Source organism: Psittacula echo (assembly GCF_963264785.1).
Source record: "Psittacula echo genome assembly, chromosome: 11".
NCBI classification, from domain to species: domain Eukaryota; kingdom Metazoa; phylum Chordata; class Aves; order Psittaciformes; family Psittacidae; genus Psittacula; species Psittacula echo.
The window spans coordinates 17,795,975-17,814,176 of NC_137746.1; the positions used below are offsets into that span (position 1 = coordinate 17,795,975).

The 18,202-nt window shown below is 40.2% G+C and overlaps 1 protein-coding gene across 1 annotated transcript in view; it reads left to right on the forward strand.

Annotated features, from left to right (window-relative positions):
* SLIT3 (slit guidance ligand 3) overlaps positions 1 to 18,202 on the forward strand; it is a gene marked incomplete at its 5' end in the record, with an annotated part of 525,497 nt that overhangs the window by 401,196 nt on the left and 106,099 nt on the right. The window contains 4 exons of the mRNA XM_080626822.1: positions 802 to 945; positions 4,049 to 4,192; positions 9,457 to 9,620; positions 12,297 to 12,429. Of these exons, the coding sequence (XP_080482948.1) occupies positions 802 to 945; positions 4,049 to 4,192; positions 9,457 to 9,620; positions 12,297 to 12,429 (585 nt within the window). The remainder of the gene's footprint in view (positions 1 to 801; positions 946 to 4,048; positions 4,193 to 9,456; positions 9,621 to 12,296; positions 12,430 to 18,202) is intronic.

Here is an 18,202-nt window from a genome sequence, read left to right on the forward strand (position 1 = left end):
TTTGTCATTCGGAAGTTGTCTATTCACCGGGGTTTGCACAAAGATGAAATATTCAAAAGAGTAATTTTGCATTTCATCAGAAGTTCATTTGACTTTGTAGATTGAAGTTTTCCCAGGCTGATCTGTAAGCAAACATCTTGAGACTCTATAGGCAGAGTAAATATTTAGAAAATAACGCTGTATATTGCAGAAGCTGTGAATTGAGAATTAAGTGCTACTCATTTCGTTTTGAGAGGTGGTGTTAAGTGCCTGGGAGTTCATGAGTGCAACTATTAGAATTTACATCAGGTACATGCACTCACACAGGTTTGTATGTTACTCTTGTGCTGAGTTTAAAAAGAGTAAAGGTCTTAGTACACGAAATATGAGTGAGCCTTATTTCAATGTGTGACACTTATTTCCATGGTAGTAACATTACATGATTCTTGCCAGGTGAGCACCAGTCCCAAGCGTGATCCATAATTTCATGGACATAAATCAGATATTAGAAACCCCCACTTACTGTATCCCTGAGATATTTATAAGCAAGAATGACATGAGGTGTAAAAGCTGGTAATACTATTAATTTAAAGACTCTTGATATATCTGATATTACTGTGGTCTTGAAGAGTGAAGGCAAACTATGTGTAAGTACAGTAGGTACACTTTTGAACTTCTGTATGTTCCTCTTGCTGAGAGAATGTCTCTAGATAACTACAAAAAGGCACATATTCTTCCTATCTTCCTCCTTCCTGTGTGGTGACATATGTTTGGAATAGAACACTAATAACTTCCTTATTGTGACTGGCTGTGTCCTTCCAGAAATCTAAGCAACAACAAGATCAAGGAGATCCGAGAAGGCACATTTGATGGAGCTTCAGGAGTGCAGGAGCTGATTCTGACGGAGAATCAGCTGGAGTCAGTGCATGGACGGATGTTTCGGGGCCTCTCAGGGCTAAAGACATTGTAAGTGCAAAGACCTGGCTTTCTCTATCCCTCTAAGTTGAGTGGGAGTGCTCAAGTTCAGCAGTGCCTGCTGCAAGGCAGGGTCTTGCATCTCTATCATGAAGTCTTCGATATATTTCTAGCCCTGGGTAGCTTTGAGATTTATCTGCTATTTGTGTAAAAAAACAGATTTTCAAAAATTTCAGGAGTAACGTGATAGTGAAATTCATGATCAAATGGGGCACCTTTAATCACTTAGAAGTTCTATTATTTTGTTATTTCCTATGGAAACAAGGCATGTAGGAGCACATTTGCTATCTCTTAATCTATCCTTCTGCTCAGCCTCCACCCAAATTGGAACTGTTTGTCTGCTTAAACCAAACCCCAGAGTATGCTAGGAGCCTAAAAGATTTTTAATATCCTACAAACTCTTAAGAAATCAGTAGGTAAAAGAAAGACTGAAGTTATTACTGCCACCAAAACAGGTAGAGCTAAACAACTTCAGAGCAGGCATGACCAAACTGTTACAGGTCCTGCTGACAGAAGGTAGCCGGCCACTCGCTCTGCACCAAGTGTGTAGCCCACAAGCACAGGTATGGCTTTGGACTAGTCACAGCATGCTCTTTCTTGCCCACACTAAGTAGCATAAAAATAGTGTGGATATACTATTCATGTGGTTGTCATTGGGGAGAGTGTGAAGAAGACAGAGCCCAAATGAACGAAGAATCAGTTTGGTATTACTTTTGTGCTTAGGCAACTGCTCTGATTTATTTCTGAGAACTAACATGCGTAAACTCATAGTTCCTAACACTGATTTATCTGCATGTTAAAAGTTATATTGGAAGAGGAATTATAAACAAGATTTCAAGATAATGTTTAATCCACGCCATCCACCATCCTGAGAAGCAGTGAGGGACTAGGCTTCTGGTGACAGCAGATATTTGTGCCAGACAGGATCTATGCTGTGTACATAAGAAATACATCTCTTGCATAGTCTTCCCTGCTGTGGGAAGAAAGCACTTGACTAGGTGGATGCTGTCAGTAAACAGACTCTAGGAATCAAATGCAATTTAAAATCTGTGATTTATTCATTTGCAACAAATACTTATGGTACAGAATATAGTGGCATGATTACTTCAGTCCCTACTCAAGTGTAAAAAGAACGCTTCTCTTCAAGGACTGTGGCCTGTAATGATGAGTAGGGAACTTTTCTTTTGCTGTTCCTTTAACATTTTTTTTCTGTAGTTACAGCCATCTGTTCTTTAATTTAACGTATGCACTTCAGTGAGGGATTTGAAAATAGCGCCCATAGATACTAAATTAATTTTTATAGTGTAAAGCAGCCTGTGGCAGTGCTCCTAAACAAAATTCAGCATTTTTTAATAAAAAGATGCTTAACATTCAAGCTATCCTGCTGACCTGACCTACATTTCCCCCCAGCCCATAAAGCAGTCTAAATATACACAGCACGATATGAGGCACTGTAAGTATAAGTTTTCCTTCAGGAAGGGCACACAGTGCACCGTGAACTATGATTCGAAACCAAAGGTTTTGGCTTGAGGAACATATATTTCTATCCATTAATTGACTTTCTCTGAACATTAAGATTGTGATCTTTTATAAAGAGGCCCCACTGGACAGGGTCATGGTCCAGTTTTTAAAAGACTGTTTCCTGACATGTAATAAAGCACTGTGCAAGATTGGCATCCAAATTCAGTCATCCCATCTTGCAATACTACTGTCTGATACTTTACATACAGAATTCAGATGTTTCCTACTGTTGCTAAGGTCTTACTTATCCTATTTACTACCCCCTTCATTTTAGAGCTTGTGGTCTTGACCTTGCTTTCAGGCAGCTTAGTACTCCACATGTAAGGTGTGTGGGTCTGAGCCCTGCGATGCTTTTCTGGCACAGTTTCACCACAGTTGCAAGACCAGAACTGTTGAGACCATGGAGCCTGTGATGTTAAACATACCTAAAGAACAGTAAATCAAAAGCAACGTTATGTTCAGGACTTAAACACTGAGTGTTTGTGATTACACTCTGAATTTCTTCCCAGCCATGTGTAATCTCTCTTTGGTATTTTTCAAGTATCTATTGATGTAGCATCCGAGTACCCATCTGTTGGATACCAATCTGAGATTTAAATCCAGACTCCTAAAGGAGCCTGAATTTTCATTGTTCACTGCATGAATTTGATACCGAGGAATTAAGCAGGATCAATTCACTGGAACAGCAGCATGAGCTGCATACATTTTGTGGATTTTTGGCAGTATGCTTTAATTACTGGGTAATTTTTCACCTAAGTAGGAATATCACATCAGTGTAATGATGTTTACAGACCCAGATGTTGATTGGCATGCAGTGTAACAAATATACATGAGCCTTTTTTGTTATGGAGTGAAACAAGATACTACAGCCTTTCAGATTAATTGGGCTTTATCGTTGAGTTCATTGTTACCATAACAACTCGGAGAGATGTATCATCCAAAACACAGCACTGATTCATCTGGTACAAACACTGAGCAAAGACCATTTTATAGGATGGTTACTGCTTTCTGTCTTCTCAATTAATGAGTATAATGACATTTCAAAGCTTGTGTTAGGTCTGGAGTTCTTTCCTAAGCTATTCCTTGATTTCTGCTGAGGATGCTGTTTCCTTCCATACTTATGCAGTGTGTATTACAAAAAACATCCATGACGGGAGTAGACAGGATACAGCCAGTATTGTTATTGTCACACATTTCTGGCAGTCTTTCTCAACTGATAGCTGAAACACCTCTTCACTTACTCTCAGATATTTACTAAATGAAGACTTTAGCTTTTATTTCAAGGTTGTCACTAGTCGTAATTTTAATTGCATCCTACTTTGAGGTGTGGATCGTCAGCCTCTAATGTTGTGTGGAAGAAAGGCATTTTAAATTCATGAGACAATGTTTACGTGAATGTAGCCCTCCTATAGCTGTGTTGTACTTCTGCAATCAATAAAAATAGAGCACAGTGCTTGCCAAAGCATTCATTGATGCCCTAGATAAAGGATCTCCTATCCTGAAATCATACACCACCATCCTTGCCATCCCATCACCCCCCATAGTTCCTAATTCTTTGTTTTAATCCTTGCAGGATGCTGAGGAGCAACTCTATCAGCTGTATAAACAATGACACCTTCGCTGGACTAAGCTCAGTGAGGCTTCTTTCTCTGTATGACAATCACATCAGCACTATCACCCCCGGAGCCTTCAGCACATTAGTTTCTTTGTCTACAATGTAAGTTATCTTTTTATGGTATGAACATGGCATGATGCTGTTATTCTGTGCTTTTGCAAAATCAAGCTACTTATTGCTTATATACAGAAAACCTCACTTAGGGAAGGAAAACCCCATCGTACTGCAATTGCACATTTGGAAGATTCAAGGTGGGATTTAGGAAAACAGTTGAAAAACATAGGAATTGCTTCAGCTGGAGTGGCTGAAAACACTTGGAGGCTGCCAGGCTGGGGCAGGGCGACTCTTGTGCTGTGTTGTGATCTATTCAATGCACAGCAGAAGTTCATGTAAAAGATGCTCTGCAGCTTCAGAAGTGCATAGCTTATCATACACTTTAGCTCCCTGAAGCCGCTTTAGTTTCAGTAGAGTCTAGTTTTGGAAGAACAGCTTTCTTTGATTTCAATTAAATTAGTTAAATATCAGAAGAAATCTACCAGCTAATGCATAGATTTTTAGAAGAGCTTAAGAGGACAAAATACTCAAGTCCTGCTGAATGTGAACTTGAAAATCCCATCCTAAGCTGTTCTGATAAGTCTCCCTCCTTCTTTGAAGTACTCCCCTTGCTTCTTAAATACGTTTACATGCTTTCAGTAGTGTGTCCATTTTAATAAAGTGCAGACTGATAAATATGGAACGAAAGTCTGCCCTTTGTTTCCAGCTGTGAATGGGGCCCCTGATGTTGCTGTTAATGGAAGTTGTCTGCCCTGAAAATACATCCTAATTGTCCAGTCAAAATAAACTGTTGGTGCTACTGTATTTCAGGTTTTGAAAGCATTCCTTATCATGTTTTGGAGGAAAAAAGTAGTGTTAAATCTCAGCTATTTTGTTCCTCGTACTTTGATTCTGTTGTTATAACTTTTCACCAGCAAATTGGCTCTGATTTTGGCATTAGCTTCATGCAGCATAAAGAACTTCTCTTCCATTTACTTCCTGTAGTCCCAAAAGCCTCCTTGAAATTGATGGTCAAAGAGAGAGACACACAACCATATTCATTTTATTGACTGTTTTCAAGTCAGTGTTCAAAGCGAGTGCGACTTGCTGAAAGCTTGTTCTCCCTGTGCTGCAAGCAGTGCCTGCTTGCGACTCCTGTACTTGCATCCTTAATAGCTGTGACTCTGAATCAGTCTATAAAGTCCCTACTTTGTTTGCATAGAAGCACGTTTGTCATATTTTGTTAGAAGATAGCCCACTTTCTTCTGTTTTCAACTGTGGGTAAAGATTATTACCATTTCTAACAACAGCAATTAAACCTGCTGTTAAGTAGAATGCCTTGCTTTGGCAATGATTTCTAATCATGCTGGTCATGGCAGCTTCCTAGCCATGTCTTAACGAAAACGTTTGTTCTTTGATGCATTTGCACCCTGTGCTTGCTCTACAGGTAGGAGAAGGGATGCTTTTCACTTCTATAGGCATTGGTTTAAGGCCATAGTGCTATTTCACATATAAATTCAAAATTCAGATGTGTTCATTTCCTAGCAGTTCTCCACTGTAGGTGGATGTATTAGATGACACTACCACTGAAGATAGATAGTATGACTCCTTTTCCTGTTCAACCCACACTTTGGGAGTTAATCGGGTATTGTAATGACTTATTTTTGCATCTATTGATGTGAGCCAGAAATTCATACAAAGTTTAACATTTCCATTTTTATCTTGGCATATTTACAGCACTAAAAACTGTTGCTCCTTTTGTTGTTGCTCTTTGTGAGTCAGCCTCATTCATATTATCAATACACAAACAGCTCTGGAAATAATGCCCTGACGAATGGTTATTAATAGAGGAAGAATATGTATTTTGTAAGTTATTGGTAAAGAAAAATAAGAGGTTTTTATTTGTTACTGGTCAAACTAGCTGCTATAACGTTCTAATTTGAGGTCTGCCTGCACTTTTGCATACAGAGAGTTCAGTCATGTCTTTCGGTCTTTACACACTCAAGTGGGCCTATTTGTGAGCAGAACTGGTTTTCCATGAATTATTATTCTGATAGCTGCGTGGAGCCAGAATGTGAACTGGTTCATCAGAATGACATGAAACTATTTTAGAATAAATGTAACCCGAATTCCAGGATACATTTTCAACCTAATTTCAACAGTATGCAGATGGGTTTCAGTATGGTTGTCTAACAGGTCACTAGAATCTATTTAAATCATTAATATTCTATGGTTTCTTTGCAGTTTTTAGGAGATACTTGCAGTTGGATATGCATATTTCATTCCTCAGGACTTGTATTCCCCCATGATTTTAGAAATATGTCTATGTCCTTGAGTAGACACTTGTGAATTTAATGTTAGTACGACATCTTTGCTAAAAGTTTGATTGCTTTGCTTCTGTTTGAGTGGTTAAATCAGTGCCTTACATGTAGAAACTCTGATTACTACTGATGAATTTTTATAACAATGTCTGCCCAACATTACTCTGTATGACCTGAGAACTCCACTTGAATAGCCAGATTCCAAAATTAAGCTTTCGCAAGGAACTGACCTTTCAGTTGCTTTTCAAGTAGGGAATCTCTTGTCCCTCATGAGCCTTTATAGAGAGCCTTGATCTTACATTTTTTCTAAAAGTTGCATCACAGTCTTGCCATGGGAAGTACACAGGGACATGTTTAAACTTCATACTGCATTAAAGCAACTAATCACTCTGCAGTTGGACAACGAACAAAACCTAGGTGTTGCTAAAGTGTGTAAAGCTACACCAGGAGGATGTGTGTAATGCATGACAAGAGAAATTTGTCCTTTTTAACCCAGTTTCTTGGATTTCAAAACAGGAGATTTGTTTCTCTGTTTATTAATGTTATCTCTAAAACCTGATTTCTTAGTTCCTAAGAAAAACATAATCCAAATTCTGATGCAAGGATTTAATAAATTTTAGTTCATGTGTTAACTTTTTTGCCAAGAAGAAAGTGAGGGTCTGTGGGTTGTGACTGACAGCCTCTCCTCTGTAGAAAGGGATCATTACTGTTCAGATGGGAGCATTTTCTGATTTACCATTTGAATGTTTTTGAGAGTTTTTGCTGTGTCCCAGCAAGTTGCTTTCTAGATGTGCAAAATGTTCTTTACATTCAGGGCTGCTGGTTTTTCCACAAACACCTGCTGCTTGTTTCCAATTGTGGATTAGCTCATTCTAACGGATTTGTGTCACGGAAGATGTTGTGTGAATGGGATCTCACTCACTTCCATCAGTGGAACAAGCGGCCTTTGAAGCATCGGTTCACTTAGCGTTGGAGGTTTAAACATTTGGTTTAAACACTCTGCTCATGCCAAAGTGTGTCAGTATGGAAAATATACAAGGCATCCTGCATGTGTTCCCATTATGGATTAAAGAAAATGGAAAACAATTCAGAAGGAAAGTGACTAGAATTAGAGTAATCCTTTCAGGACTTTTTTGCACATTCTGCCTGAAAGCTCTAACGAAACCTGTTCATTTCTCACTTTCATCCTGCAAGTTAGCCTTACTTTCAAACCCTAGTCAGCATGAAGGAGGTTGAGTATTTTCATCATGGAACAATTATGCTGAGTTTTCTCCTGCCCCCAGTTCTCCCCCTACACACAACGTACAACAGTCTGTGCTTGATCCACATGTAATTACACACCCGGAGCACCAGGCTAGGGCAGTGATTGAAGTGCGCTCCTTTACAATGCAGAAAGCAGCTGTAAATCATATTGTGGGCATGTGCTGCTGGCCTGGAACCTGTACAACTTAAGACCTGCTTTGGGTTTGTTTTCTTGCTGCCACACCTCAGCTGCGCCATATGTTTTTGTCTTCAGCACTATTGTTTTCTGAAGGAATTGGTTGGCTGAAAACCTACATGTTCAGGTTTGTAAAAGTATGTTGCAAGTGAAGACTTACAAGGTCTTTGTCTACTCACCTGCATTTAAAGTGCCTGTTTCTTTAAGGCCTTAATTATTTTTTTTTTTTTGTCTTTAAGCTATGATGTGCGTTAGAGAAATACCGTTATCATCTTTTGTCTGTATTACCAAAATAACAACTCTTGGACATATTCAGATATGATGTGAGAATTCCATTGCTGTTAGTTTAGATACTTCGTTTACCATACATGGGGCTCTGACAGCTCATTTTTCTTTAATGAGGCAACCTTAGACTGAGGCTATTGATTCTCCCTGTCTTTATACATTAGATGGGCAGCCTTCTGGGTTTTTTAGAAGGAATATCAGCCTCTTTCCTTAATCTGAAGTTTAGTCACGAAACCCCTTACACACAGGTTATGGATAGGCATTTCAGTACAGGACTCCAGGAAAGTGTTTTTCCAAGACACTCAGCACTACTTCTAGTTAGTTTGGAAAGATGGATGCTTAAAACAACTCTCACACTCATTGAAAGGATCACAGCCTATTAAGAAATAGAATGAATAATATATTTTCTATACTATCTATGATACAGGTGCTCCACTGAGAAACTTGCTGCACATCTACTTTTTCATGACTTGAAACAGGGTGGATAGGGCTTTACTTTTTTAAATGCCGCTAACCCAAGGTGAATTAAGAATCCATCCCTGTCACAGAGGATGTCAAGTGGTTGCTTTGGATACTGCACAGCACAGTTGCAGCAAGGCTGCAACTAGAGTAGATTGCAGTGAATCAGCCAGTAGAGCAGATTCTTTTCACTACACTGACCTTAGAAAGCTTTGTAAGAAGTGGTCTAAGATGACAGTGCTGCTTTTTAGATGTACATTTGTACATACAGAATGCTATCCTTACTATTTCGATAGGAAACCCAAATTCAGGTTGCCAGTGGCTCCCGCTGACAATGGTTTGTATGGGCTGTAATACAGGTGAGTGGGAAGCATGAGCACACTGAGGCAAGGACAGGTGTGCTAAGCCACATGGGGAGTGGTGTGTGTAGCTCAGTGCTAAGCTTTTCTGTGGCATTACCTCAAGTAATCCTGTTGAAAATCATGCATTTGTGGGTGTAATGTGTGAGGTGAGTTTAGACTTGGATGTGAATGGTAGCTTGGGTTGAAATCCACTGTAAATACAGCCCTGATAATGGTGTCAGTATCTCTAAATAATAGTTGTAGCAGTGTGTACTTTGATTTATAAACATATAAATGCATATATTTTAATTACAACCCTAGTCCTAGTCTGAAGCCTGAATAGAACTTCCCTGATCTGTAGAAAAGAGGAGGACCTCAGAGAAAGAGATGGCAGGAAAGAGCTTGGATTTGGAACCATCGTCTTTCTGTAGTTATTTCTGTATTTCTGTACATTCATGTTTGATGCAATTATGTTTTGTTCCATTTCAGTAATTTGCTGGCTAACTCCTTTAATTGTAACTGCCATTTGGCCTGGCTGGGAAAATGGCTGAGGAAAAAGAGAATTGTCAGTGGAAATCCACGCTGCTTGAAACCCTTTTTCTTAAAGGATATTCCAATCCAAGATGTAGATGTCCAGGACTTCACCTGTGACGGTAAGAAAAGCCAGTTCTCGGCAAGTATGATAATGTTGGCACCTCTGTGAGCACCGATGAGGAAGAGAGCCATCTAGAGCTGAAGAGATCATTTTTCCCTATCAGGAGTTCATTTTTCTTCTTGATTTCCAGTTTCTGAATTTCTACTATCTACACCTAAATAGAAGAATAAATTTATTCTAGACAAATGCTCTCCTTTATGTAATCCTGGTGTGATCTTGGTCCTTCCTCCCACTTCTTTATTCATACACTTAGTTAACACTGTGAAGCCTGTGGAGACAGTGCTTGCTTGGAAAGTCTTTTAGTTTTGGATACCGTTCAGTTTCACCAATAACAGGTATGAATGCAGAGAAATAAAAGTGTCCTGGGTTCAGCTGTGGCAGTCATTTTTCTCCTTCTCAGTAGCTGGTGCAATGCTGTGTTTTTGACTTTAGACTGGGAACAGCGCTGATAACACCGATGTTTTTAGTTGCTGCTAAGTAATGTTTACTCCTATCAAGCACTTTTCAGTCTCATGCTCTGCCAGTGATGAGGGGCACGGGAAGCTGGGAGGAATAAGAGACAGGACACCTGACCCAAACCAGCCAAAGGGGTATTCCATACCACAGCACGTCATGCCCAGTGTATAAACTGGGGGCAGTTACCCGGAAGGCCCAGATCGCTGCTTGGGTCGGGCTGGGTATCGATTGGCGGGTGGTGAGCGGTTGTATTCTCTCTCCTTGTTATTTCCCTTATCATTACTATTATTGGTGGTAGCAGTAGTGGTTTGTGTTATACCTTAGTTACCGAACCGTTCTTGTCTCAGCCTGTGGGGTTTACATTCTTTGGATTCTTCTCCCCATCCCTCCAGGAGCTGGGGGGTGAAGAAAGTGGGGAGTGAGCAAGCAGCTGCGTGGTTCTGAGTTACCAGCTGCACTGAAACCCTAATAGTATTTGAAAGGACTCAGTGATGCTTTGCTGAATCCATATAGGTTTTACTAAAAAAAGCAAACAACTGACATTTCTTTCATTCTCCAGGTAGTTCTTTGTCTTCTGATCAAGCAGATTTTAAAGAGAATAGTAAGGAGAAAAACTGATTGATAACTGCATGACTAGCTTGACTTGTAGGCTGTGAGTGCCTGTTAAGACCAGATATGGTGGAGTTGCAGTTAGTCATAGCTCTACAGAGACCATGAGGGTGATAGAAGTTTCCTACTTAGAGTGGAAATGAATTCCTGTCCCAGTTGTACAGTCTGGCAGCAGGCCCTGGAGCTTGGGCTCAGAGCACGAAGGACTCCAGTTTAGTCAGTAAAGAATTATTTTCTCTTAGTTTGGGAGAAATAAATAAACTAATCCTAGCCCACAGAACGACATTCCACACTTGGGAGCTTTCTCTATCATAGAGCCACTCAGACAGCTGTGGTGAACGGAAGGTAGATGGTGGCAGGGTGTAACACACAGAGCTTAGGGGAAAATTGAGTATGTTGAAGAAACGTGCTCTTCCTGCAGGTTTATGAAAGGCTTTGAATTTAGCTTCCAGTCATTAAGCTCTGCTGGAGAGAAAAAGAGAAAAAAAAAGTCTTCCCTGTTCTGTAGACTGAATACGAACACGAGAACTCTGAATACGAACAATTCCCTACCCATACATTGGTGGGTAATTTTGTTATCTTGCATCAGGACTTCCAGTCTTATTCTGTCATCTTAGTGCTCACTGGCACTTCCAGCAGAGCAAAGAGGGAAACAGATCCGTCTCAGTTAGTCCTTGGGGCAGTTAAAACAAAGTTAAAGCTAGCTGATTGTGTGCTCTTGGGTTGCAGCACTGTGTCTCCATGCGGGTCAGCTCAGGCTGCCTGTACTCACCAACAGTTGTGTGGTTCCTCTCACTGTCATCTAGAGAATGTGCCGCTAAGTGTTTCCTTGCATATACATCATGACACTGTAGCATGCATTTGCCTTATGCTTTGCAAAGCCTGTTGCTTTTAGGGAAAATGAATGCTTTAATGTTCTTAACTTCAAAGAGTTGGTTTCTTCTGCAGAAAGCCCATTGTTCTTCTGTTACAAGATTTAATCTGCTGTTTATGGACCTTTGAAACCAGTTTTGGAGAAAGTAGATATTTTTATGTGTGCACAGATGGATCACCAGCAGTTGGAAGTATGCTGCTCAGTTTGTTCTTTGCCTGGTTATCCTTGTCAAAAACAATGAGGTTTTACAATTCAGATGATAAATGAAGTGCCAGGCTGACTTTAAAAAGGGAAAAATAAACAGCTAAAAAAGCTGAATTTAAAAAAGATCCTCCTAAAGCAGAGTAGATGGCAGATATCTTCTGTCTAGATGAATTTAAGAGCAATGTTCTGGTCCAGTTCTGCATTTCAGCTAGTACATTCGGCTGGGGGAGGATTTGGGATTCACATAACTAATTTTACTGTAATTTGCAAAACTAGAGAGAAGTAGATATTCCTTAGAAAAAAAAACGTTTATTGGCAAATCCCTTTATTTGGGGTTTGAACCATTGTTCATGTTGCCTGAAGAACTTGTATGAAGGCAGCTTCATCCAAAGCATTGGATTTGCTTTATTGTGATGGTTACCCTGGATTCAGGGATGTTCCTCCTTGGTTCTTGTAAGCAGTTCTCTTCAAGGTGCCTGACTTTGGGCTGTAAAGCTGCCTCCCTAATGCTCTGTTTCTCTCCTGCTGCAGGTAATGAAGAAAGCAGCTGCTTGCTTTCACCTCCCTGCCCTTCCCAGTGTACCTGCGTGGACTCGGTAGTACGCTGCAGCAACAAAGGGCTGCGGATATTGCCCAAAGGAATTCCCAAAGACGTGACTGAGCTGTAAGTTACCTTTTACATAGCTTCGTTCATGAGAAGTTAATGAAATTACATCATAGTGAGGCTTTGTAGGTCCTCAGGGTTTTCGCCTTTGACTTCAGTGACTGGTGTTTTGTGCTTTGCTGCTTTCCATATATTTTCACTGTTATTTTTATACTTGTCCCTTGACTGACTACATTGCTGTGTAATGGGAACAGGGTTTATCTATCCTTGTACCTATTAATTCTCTGTGTAGGGAACAAATGCGTATATTAGTATCAAATAATGCTGTAGTGCTTCTGAGAAGCCTAAGCTTGCAACAGGCAGTTTGAAAGGATGATGAAAGTATGTTCCTGATTAACCCAGCTGTGAGCTAATTATCCTCCGAGGAGATTAAAAAAAGGGGAAAAGAAAGCCAGTGGTGGAAACAAACAATGAATTCTTTCCTCCAAACCTCATGAAATGGCTAAAATAACAGATAATTACATTAAATTGTAAAGTAAATTCATCCTAGTTGAGAACTGTCTTTCTAGTCTTTTCATCTGCCCCTCGCTATGACTTTGTACTCGATTTTGGTTTTTTCCATGGAAAGAAAACACACTGGTGGAACTGCTTGGCTTAGCAGTTGGCAATAGAAACACTGAGCTTTTCCCCCTCAGGTCCTTATTCAAATCTATCCCAGGTGAGTCGTTACTGAAACTTGTTACAATCTCATCAACATTTCTATGTGAAAGTACTTGGTTGAGTTAGTTGGTATTTTCAGTGAATTTTGTAATGAATTATAATCTGATTCTGCCATTTTTTAGTGTCTAGCATTATTTTTACTCTTTTGTAACAAGGCAGCTGGTGAATAAAGTACACATCATTTTAATGATGGGAGAATGGGGTTTGCTCCGGTTTTACTGGTGGTGTAGTCAAATACAAGACTTTGTTGCTGACTGAGGAGCATATGTCCTTGAGACACTGTTGACCAGGTCATGGTTAATAGTGGTTTGAATTAAAAGATAAGTCCTGGCCCACATTCCCTTATATATTGCCATCTGTGATAAAAAGCCTGCAAGGTGATTTCTGCTCTGTTCTTGTTCAGGTTTCATTGCATTCAAATATGACTTGCCAACAATAAGATCTCACAGATGTTACTTTGATTTCCACTACCACACTGAGAAGATTTTCTATTTCAATTTTGCATATTGAATTTTACTGATACTATCTGATACACTGGTGACATAGCTTTCACAAAAAGAGTGAAATTAATCTCACATTCTTGAAAACTGCTATATTTCTTCATCTATTTCTTGGCAAATGAGGCAATAGCCTGGAACTGAGCAGTTTGAGTTCATCAGAGTTTACGTGACTGTCTTCTTCAGTAGGAGCCTCTTGGCGCTACAAGCCTCTAGTTCAGCTTTCTGCTTTCAATCCAGAAATGTGTCAGCAGAACACAGTCAGCCATGGCCTGGCTGGCTCTGAATATTTCATGTTCTGCAAACATAACCTTGAATCTGTCCCAGCTGTCTCAAAATTCAATCCTGATCTCACTCTCCTCTCAACCAACATAAACGGAGCTCCTTATTTGTATCTGTACCAAAAGATGAGCTGCAGGTACTGACACTAAAAATGTCATGTCTCTGTCGAAACTGTGACAAGAATGAAATAAATTATACATATTAAAGAAAAAAAAATTAATCTTACTTGCCTGCCTTCTGCTTCCAGACTGAGATATGGTGCTGCCCATAATCCAGAAGGGACTATATCACCTAGGTCCCAAGTTGCTAGCATGAACTTAAGTGGTTTTATTGTTCTGTGTTTAAGATTTGTCATTGCTGCTGTCGTAAACAGCATCTCCTGTGGAACCCCACCTCTTGCTTTGCTTTGAGGACAGCTATAACTTGGCAGAGAGAACCCAATAAATATCTGGGCACAGGATAAAAGACATTGATTTTGTTCAATCTGTTTACACTCCTCACACTAAAATACCCCCATTTCCCTAGGGCAGTCCTGGGTCCCTTGAACTGTGTCCTAAGGCTAAAATCTTAAAGCTGTTTTGTTTCTGTGGTAGCAATGGGAAGTTTAGATTGGATTTATGGAGGAAGTTCTTTACTGTAAGGGTGGTGAGGTACTGGAATGGGTTGCCCAGAGAGGCTGTGAATGCTCCATCCTTGGCAGTGTTCAAGGCCAGGCTGGACAGAGCCTTGGGTGACATGGTTTAGTGTGGGGTGTCCCTGCCCATGGCAGGGGGTTTGGAACTGGATGATCTTAAGGTCCTTTCCAACCCAAACTATTCTATGATTCTATGATCTGTTTAGCACCTGAAACCAGGAAATGCATATGTTACCTGCTGCAGAAGACACCATGGCTTTTGCATGGCTTGAGAGAGCCACAGCAGCCTCCAGGGCAGGGATGTCTTCTCCTTTCTCACCAATACAGCGGTCAGGTGCTCAGATAGATTAAGAACCCTTGCCCTGTGTTACTGCAGCCTATGCTCCCTGTCTCCCTTTCCACATTCTCATGGCAGACCTCTGGGCAGTGTGCTGGGGTCTCCCTGCTCCCACTAGGCACTCGCAGAAAACCAGGATCATGAAGAACAGAAGTGATGCCAAGAAGAGGACAAGGGTGTAAAAGAGCCTCATGTCCTGGTAGCCCACAGCTCCCTCCCTGCGGAGGCCTCCAGAGGGACTTGATGATCTTAGAGGTCTTTTCCAACCTAGCTGATTCTATGATTCTGTAACGCAGGGGAACATTTTAGTGGAATCTTTATGAATGTGCCAGTCTGACATTTATAGACTCATAGAATCACAGAATGGTTTGGGTTGGAAAGGACCTTAAGATCATCCAGTTCCAATCCCCCTGCCGTGGGCAGGGACACCTCATGTTAGACAAAGTGTCACCCAAGGCTTTGTCCGACCTGGCCATGAAAACTGCCATTCACAGCTTCCTTGGGCACTCTGTGCCAACACCTCAGCACCCTCACAGTAAAGGACTTCTTCCTTATATCTAACCTGAACTTCCCCTGTTTAAGTTTGAATAAACTTAGACATAAACTTCCATTATCGATATATTTATCTACAAGGCACGTTAGCTGCAGTGCTTTTGATTAAACTGCAGTGTGATTTTGCACAACATGGTTAAAGAAAAAGAACCGCCATGTATCTAGATAAACCAGTCTGTTATGTCTGAATGAAGCCTTTGCAGAAGTTCTTTTAAATTCTCTTAAAGGTCTTTAAATAGCCTTAAACAGGATTTTTTTTCATGGTAACAGGTATTAAATAGCAACATGCAGAAATGAACGTATCTCTTGCACAGGCACACAGGGAAAACATTACCCTTTGCTGGGTCAAATTTCCCTCTACCTAAGCTCAGCAAAAAAGATCCACAGCAATGTTTTATTACATGGTGGACTGGAGACGCAGGCTTTCTTCCTGAGTTTCTGTTTTGAATGTGTATATAGACAAAACATGTGAAAACCATTATCTCCTTCACATTTAGAGCTTGGAATGACAGGAGACATCCCTGTGTTTGGTTTGTACCACCCTTGGGAGGAGGGATTACCTTGGCAGGGAAACCTTCCATCTAGAATAGAGTGGAAAAGATCACTAGGTCTCCTGGCTTTTTAGAGGGATGATGATGCAAGAAGTTTCTGTTTTCCAGCTATTCCTTCACAAAACCCCGTCATCATGGGCAAGCCTTCTTTCAGCTTCTTGGGAATAGGGAAGTAGTACATTGTTTCTTACAAATTCCTTTGCTGTATATTTATGTACTGCCTGCTTGCTTTCCCACTGTGCTTGCTCTGAAAAGAAGCCTTGGGGTTTTTTGAACATACTCAGTTTTCTAGTCCAGATGTTCAGAAGTAAAATGTTGATGCAATGAGCTAGTTTGGAGCTTAGCCTCGCTGCTGCTTAGTGTTTCAGGCCTTCCTTTTCTTTATCGCCTCCCCCCAGCCCCAGTCTGAGCTAACCTTCCCATGCTCTTATTCCCTCTCCCTATTACCTCAGCGTGCTAACACTAGGTTTTTCTTTTTTATATTTTTTTTATTTTCACAAAAGTAGAGTCTATTTCTAATAAAGTCTTATCTGACAGCATCCAGCTGCTTTTATGGACCTACAGCAAATAATATTTTGCACTGGGGAAAAACATTGGAGGCAGTTAATGTGGACGGCGTGTGCATAAGCTGTAACTTAATGAGCCTGGTGTATTTTAGAATAAATATGTACTAATCATGTCATCTCTACACTCCAAATGTTGTTTTGACACTGAGCTACATGATAGCACTGATGGGATTGTTAGGAAAAACCTGCATCCATACATCATTGTTAGTGAGCATTTTTCTTTCCATTTATGTTAACACTTATTAATATTTGCATTACTTTTGCCATTTCTCTTCCTCTCCTCACAAACCTTGTCTTTCCCATGTGTGTTTGTGGTAGGTTCATTTAGCCTCCAAGCTTATTCAGTACATGGCACAACAGTTTTCACAAGTGGCTCCTAGCAGAGATCCCCATAGCTGTCTTTTAGCTCTTTGGTTCCCACCTCTAGTTTGCTGCCTGTTGCTGCCTCAGTCTTAGCACAGCACCTTTATTCAGCTGTATCTGCACTTGTCAGAGGATATTGCTTCTCATAATTTGCTGCCACATCTACTTGGAGGTACTTACCACCAATCTCAACCCTCCTTTCCATCTTTCAACAAGTCATTTGTGCATTCTCTTGACTTGTGACTAAAAACAGTGGCTCATATTTGGGCCATGCAAATTGCTGCAATAAATGTGCTCTAAGCAGTTAGTTATGGTACCTGTAGAATATTGTAGCTGTTTAGTTGCATTTTTCAGTATGCCTATACTGCTCTTGATCAAAGGGATAACTCTGAAGTGAGGTATCTGATGAAAATAATCTGCTTGAGGATGCAAATTCTTTTACACACTGACCGTTAACACAGAATTCAGTGACTTTTCATTTGATAATAAAGGAGAAAAACAATTTAGATCAAAGCTTGGGCTTAAATAGTCCTGTGTCATAAAAGGTTTTACAGCCTGCTTGATTCACTGCAGAGGAAAATCCTCTCATTGAGAGAATGGATATTTCTGTGCAAGGATATTTTAGGTACAGCGGAAATAGAGGACTTAAATCTGCATTTCAAATCTGATCGTTTAGAAAAAGTAAATTGTATCAGTAGTATCAAATAATTTGTTCAGTGACTGACGAAGCTTGAGTACATATCAGAAAGGTGACTTTAGCACCAATAGAGACTGAAGGTGAGTTTAACTTTAGGGCTTCACTTTTCTCCCAAACACAGCCATGTTTCTGTGCGTCAAACCTGTAGGTTGGGATCTGATGTACAAATACAGCAAAATCCAGAGCTGCCAAAAGTAAAGCACATTCAAGATCCAGATTTGTACCTAGATCTGTACTAGAATTTTGTTTCTTCTCAAGAAACTGTAATTGAAGCTCTTAAAATTCACGCTTTGTGGATGTTCCATCTCTCACAGCCCAATTCTCTTCCAGACCACCAGTTTTAGGAAATGAAACTTGCCTCAAAATTTTAGGATCTTGGGTATCTGCATCAAAAAGTTCAGACTATAACTTAATTTTAGAGCTGCATAAAATTGTCAAGTACCATCTTTTTTGTAATGTAACATTCTACATGAAATATTTAGAGAAATTAAAGGAGGGGCTTTGTGACTTTTCAATTACTGCCTGAGAACTGATTTCTCTCTCCAGTTTCTTCTCTTAGCACAGATTGCTGCTGTGAGCTTGACTGAATAGACATTTCAGTACAAAAAAGGTTCCAAGTGATTCCAATCGTTAC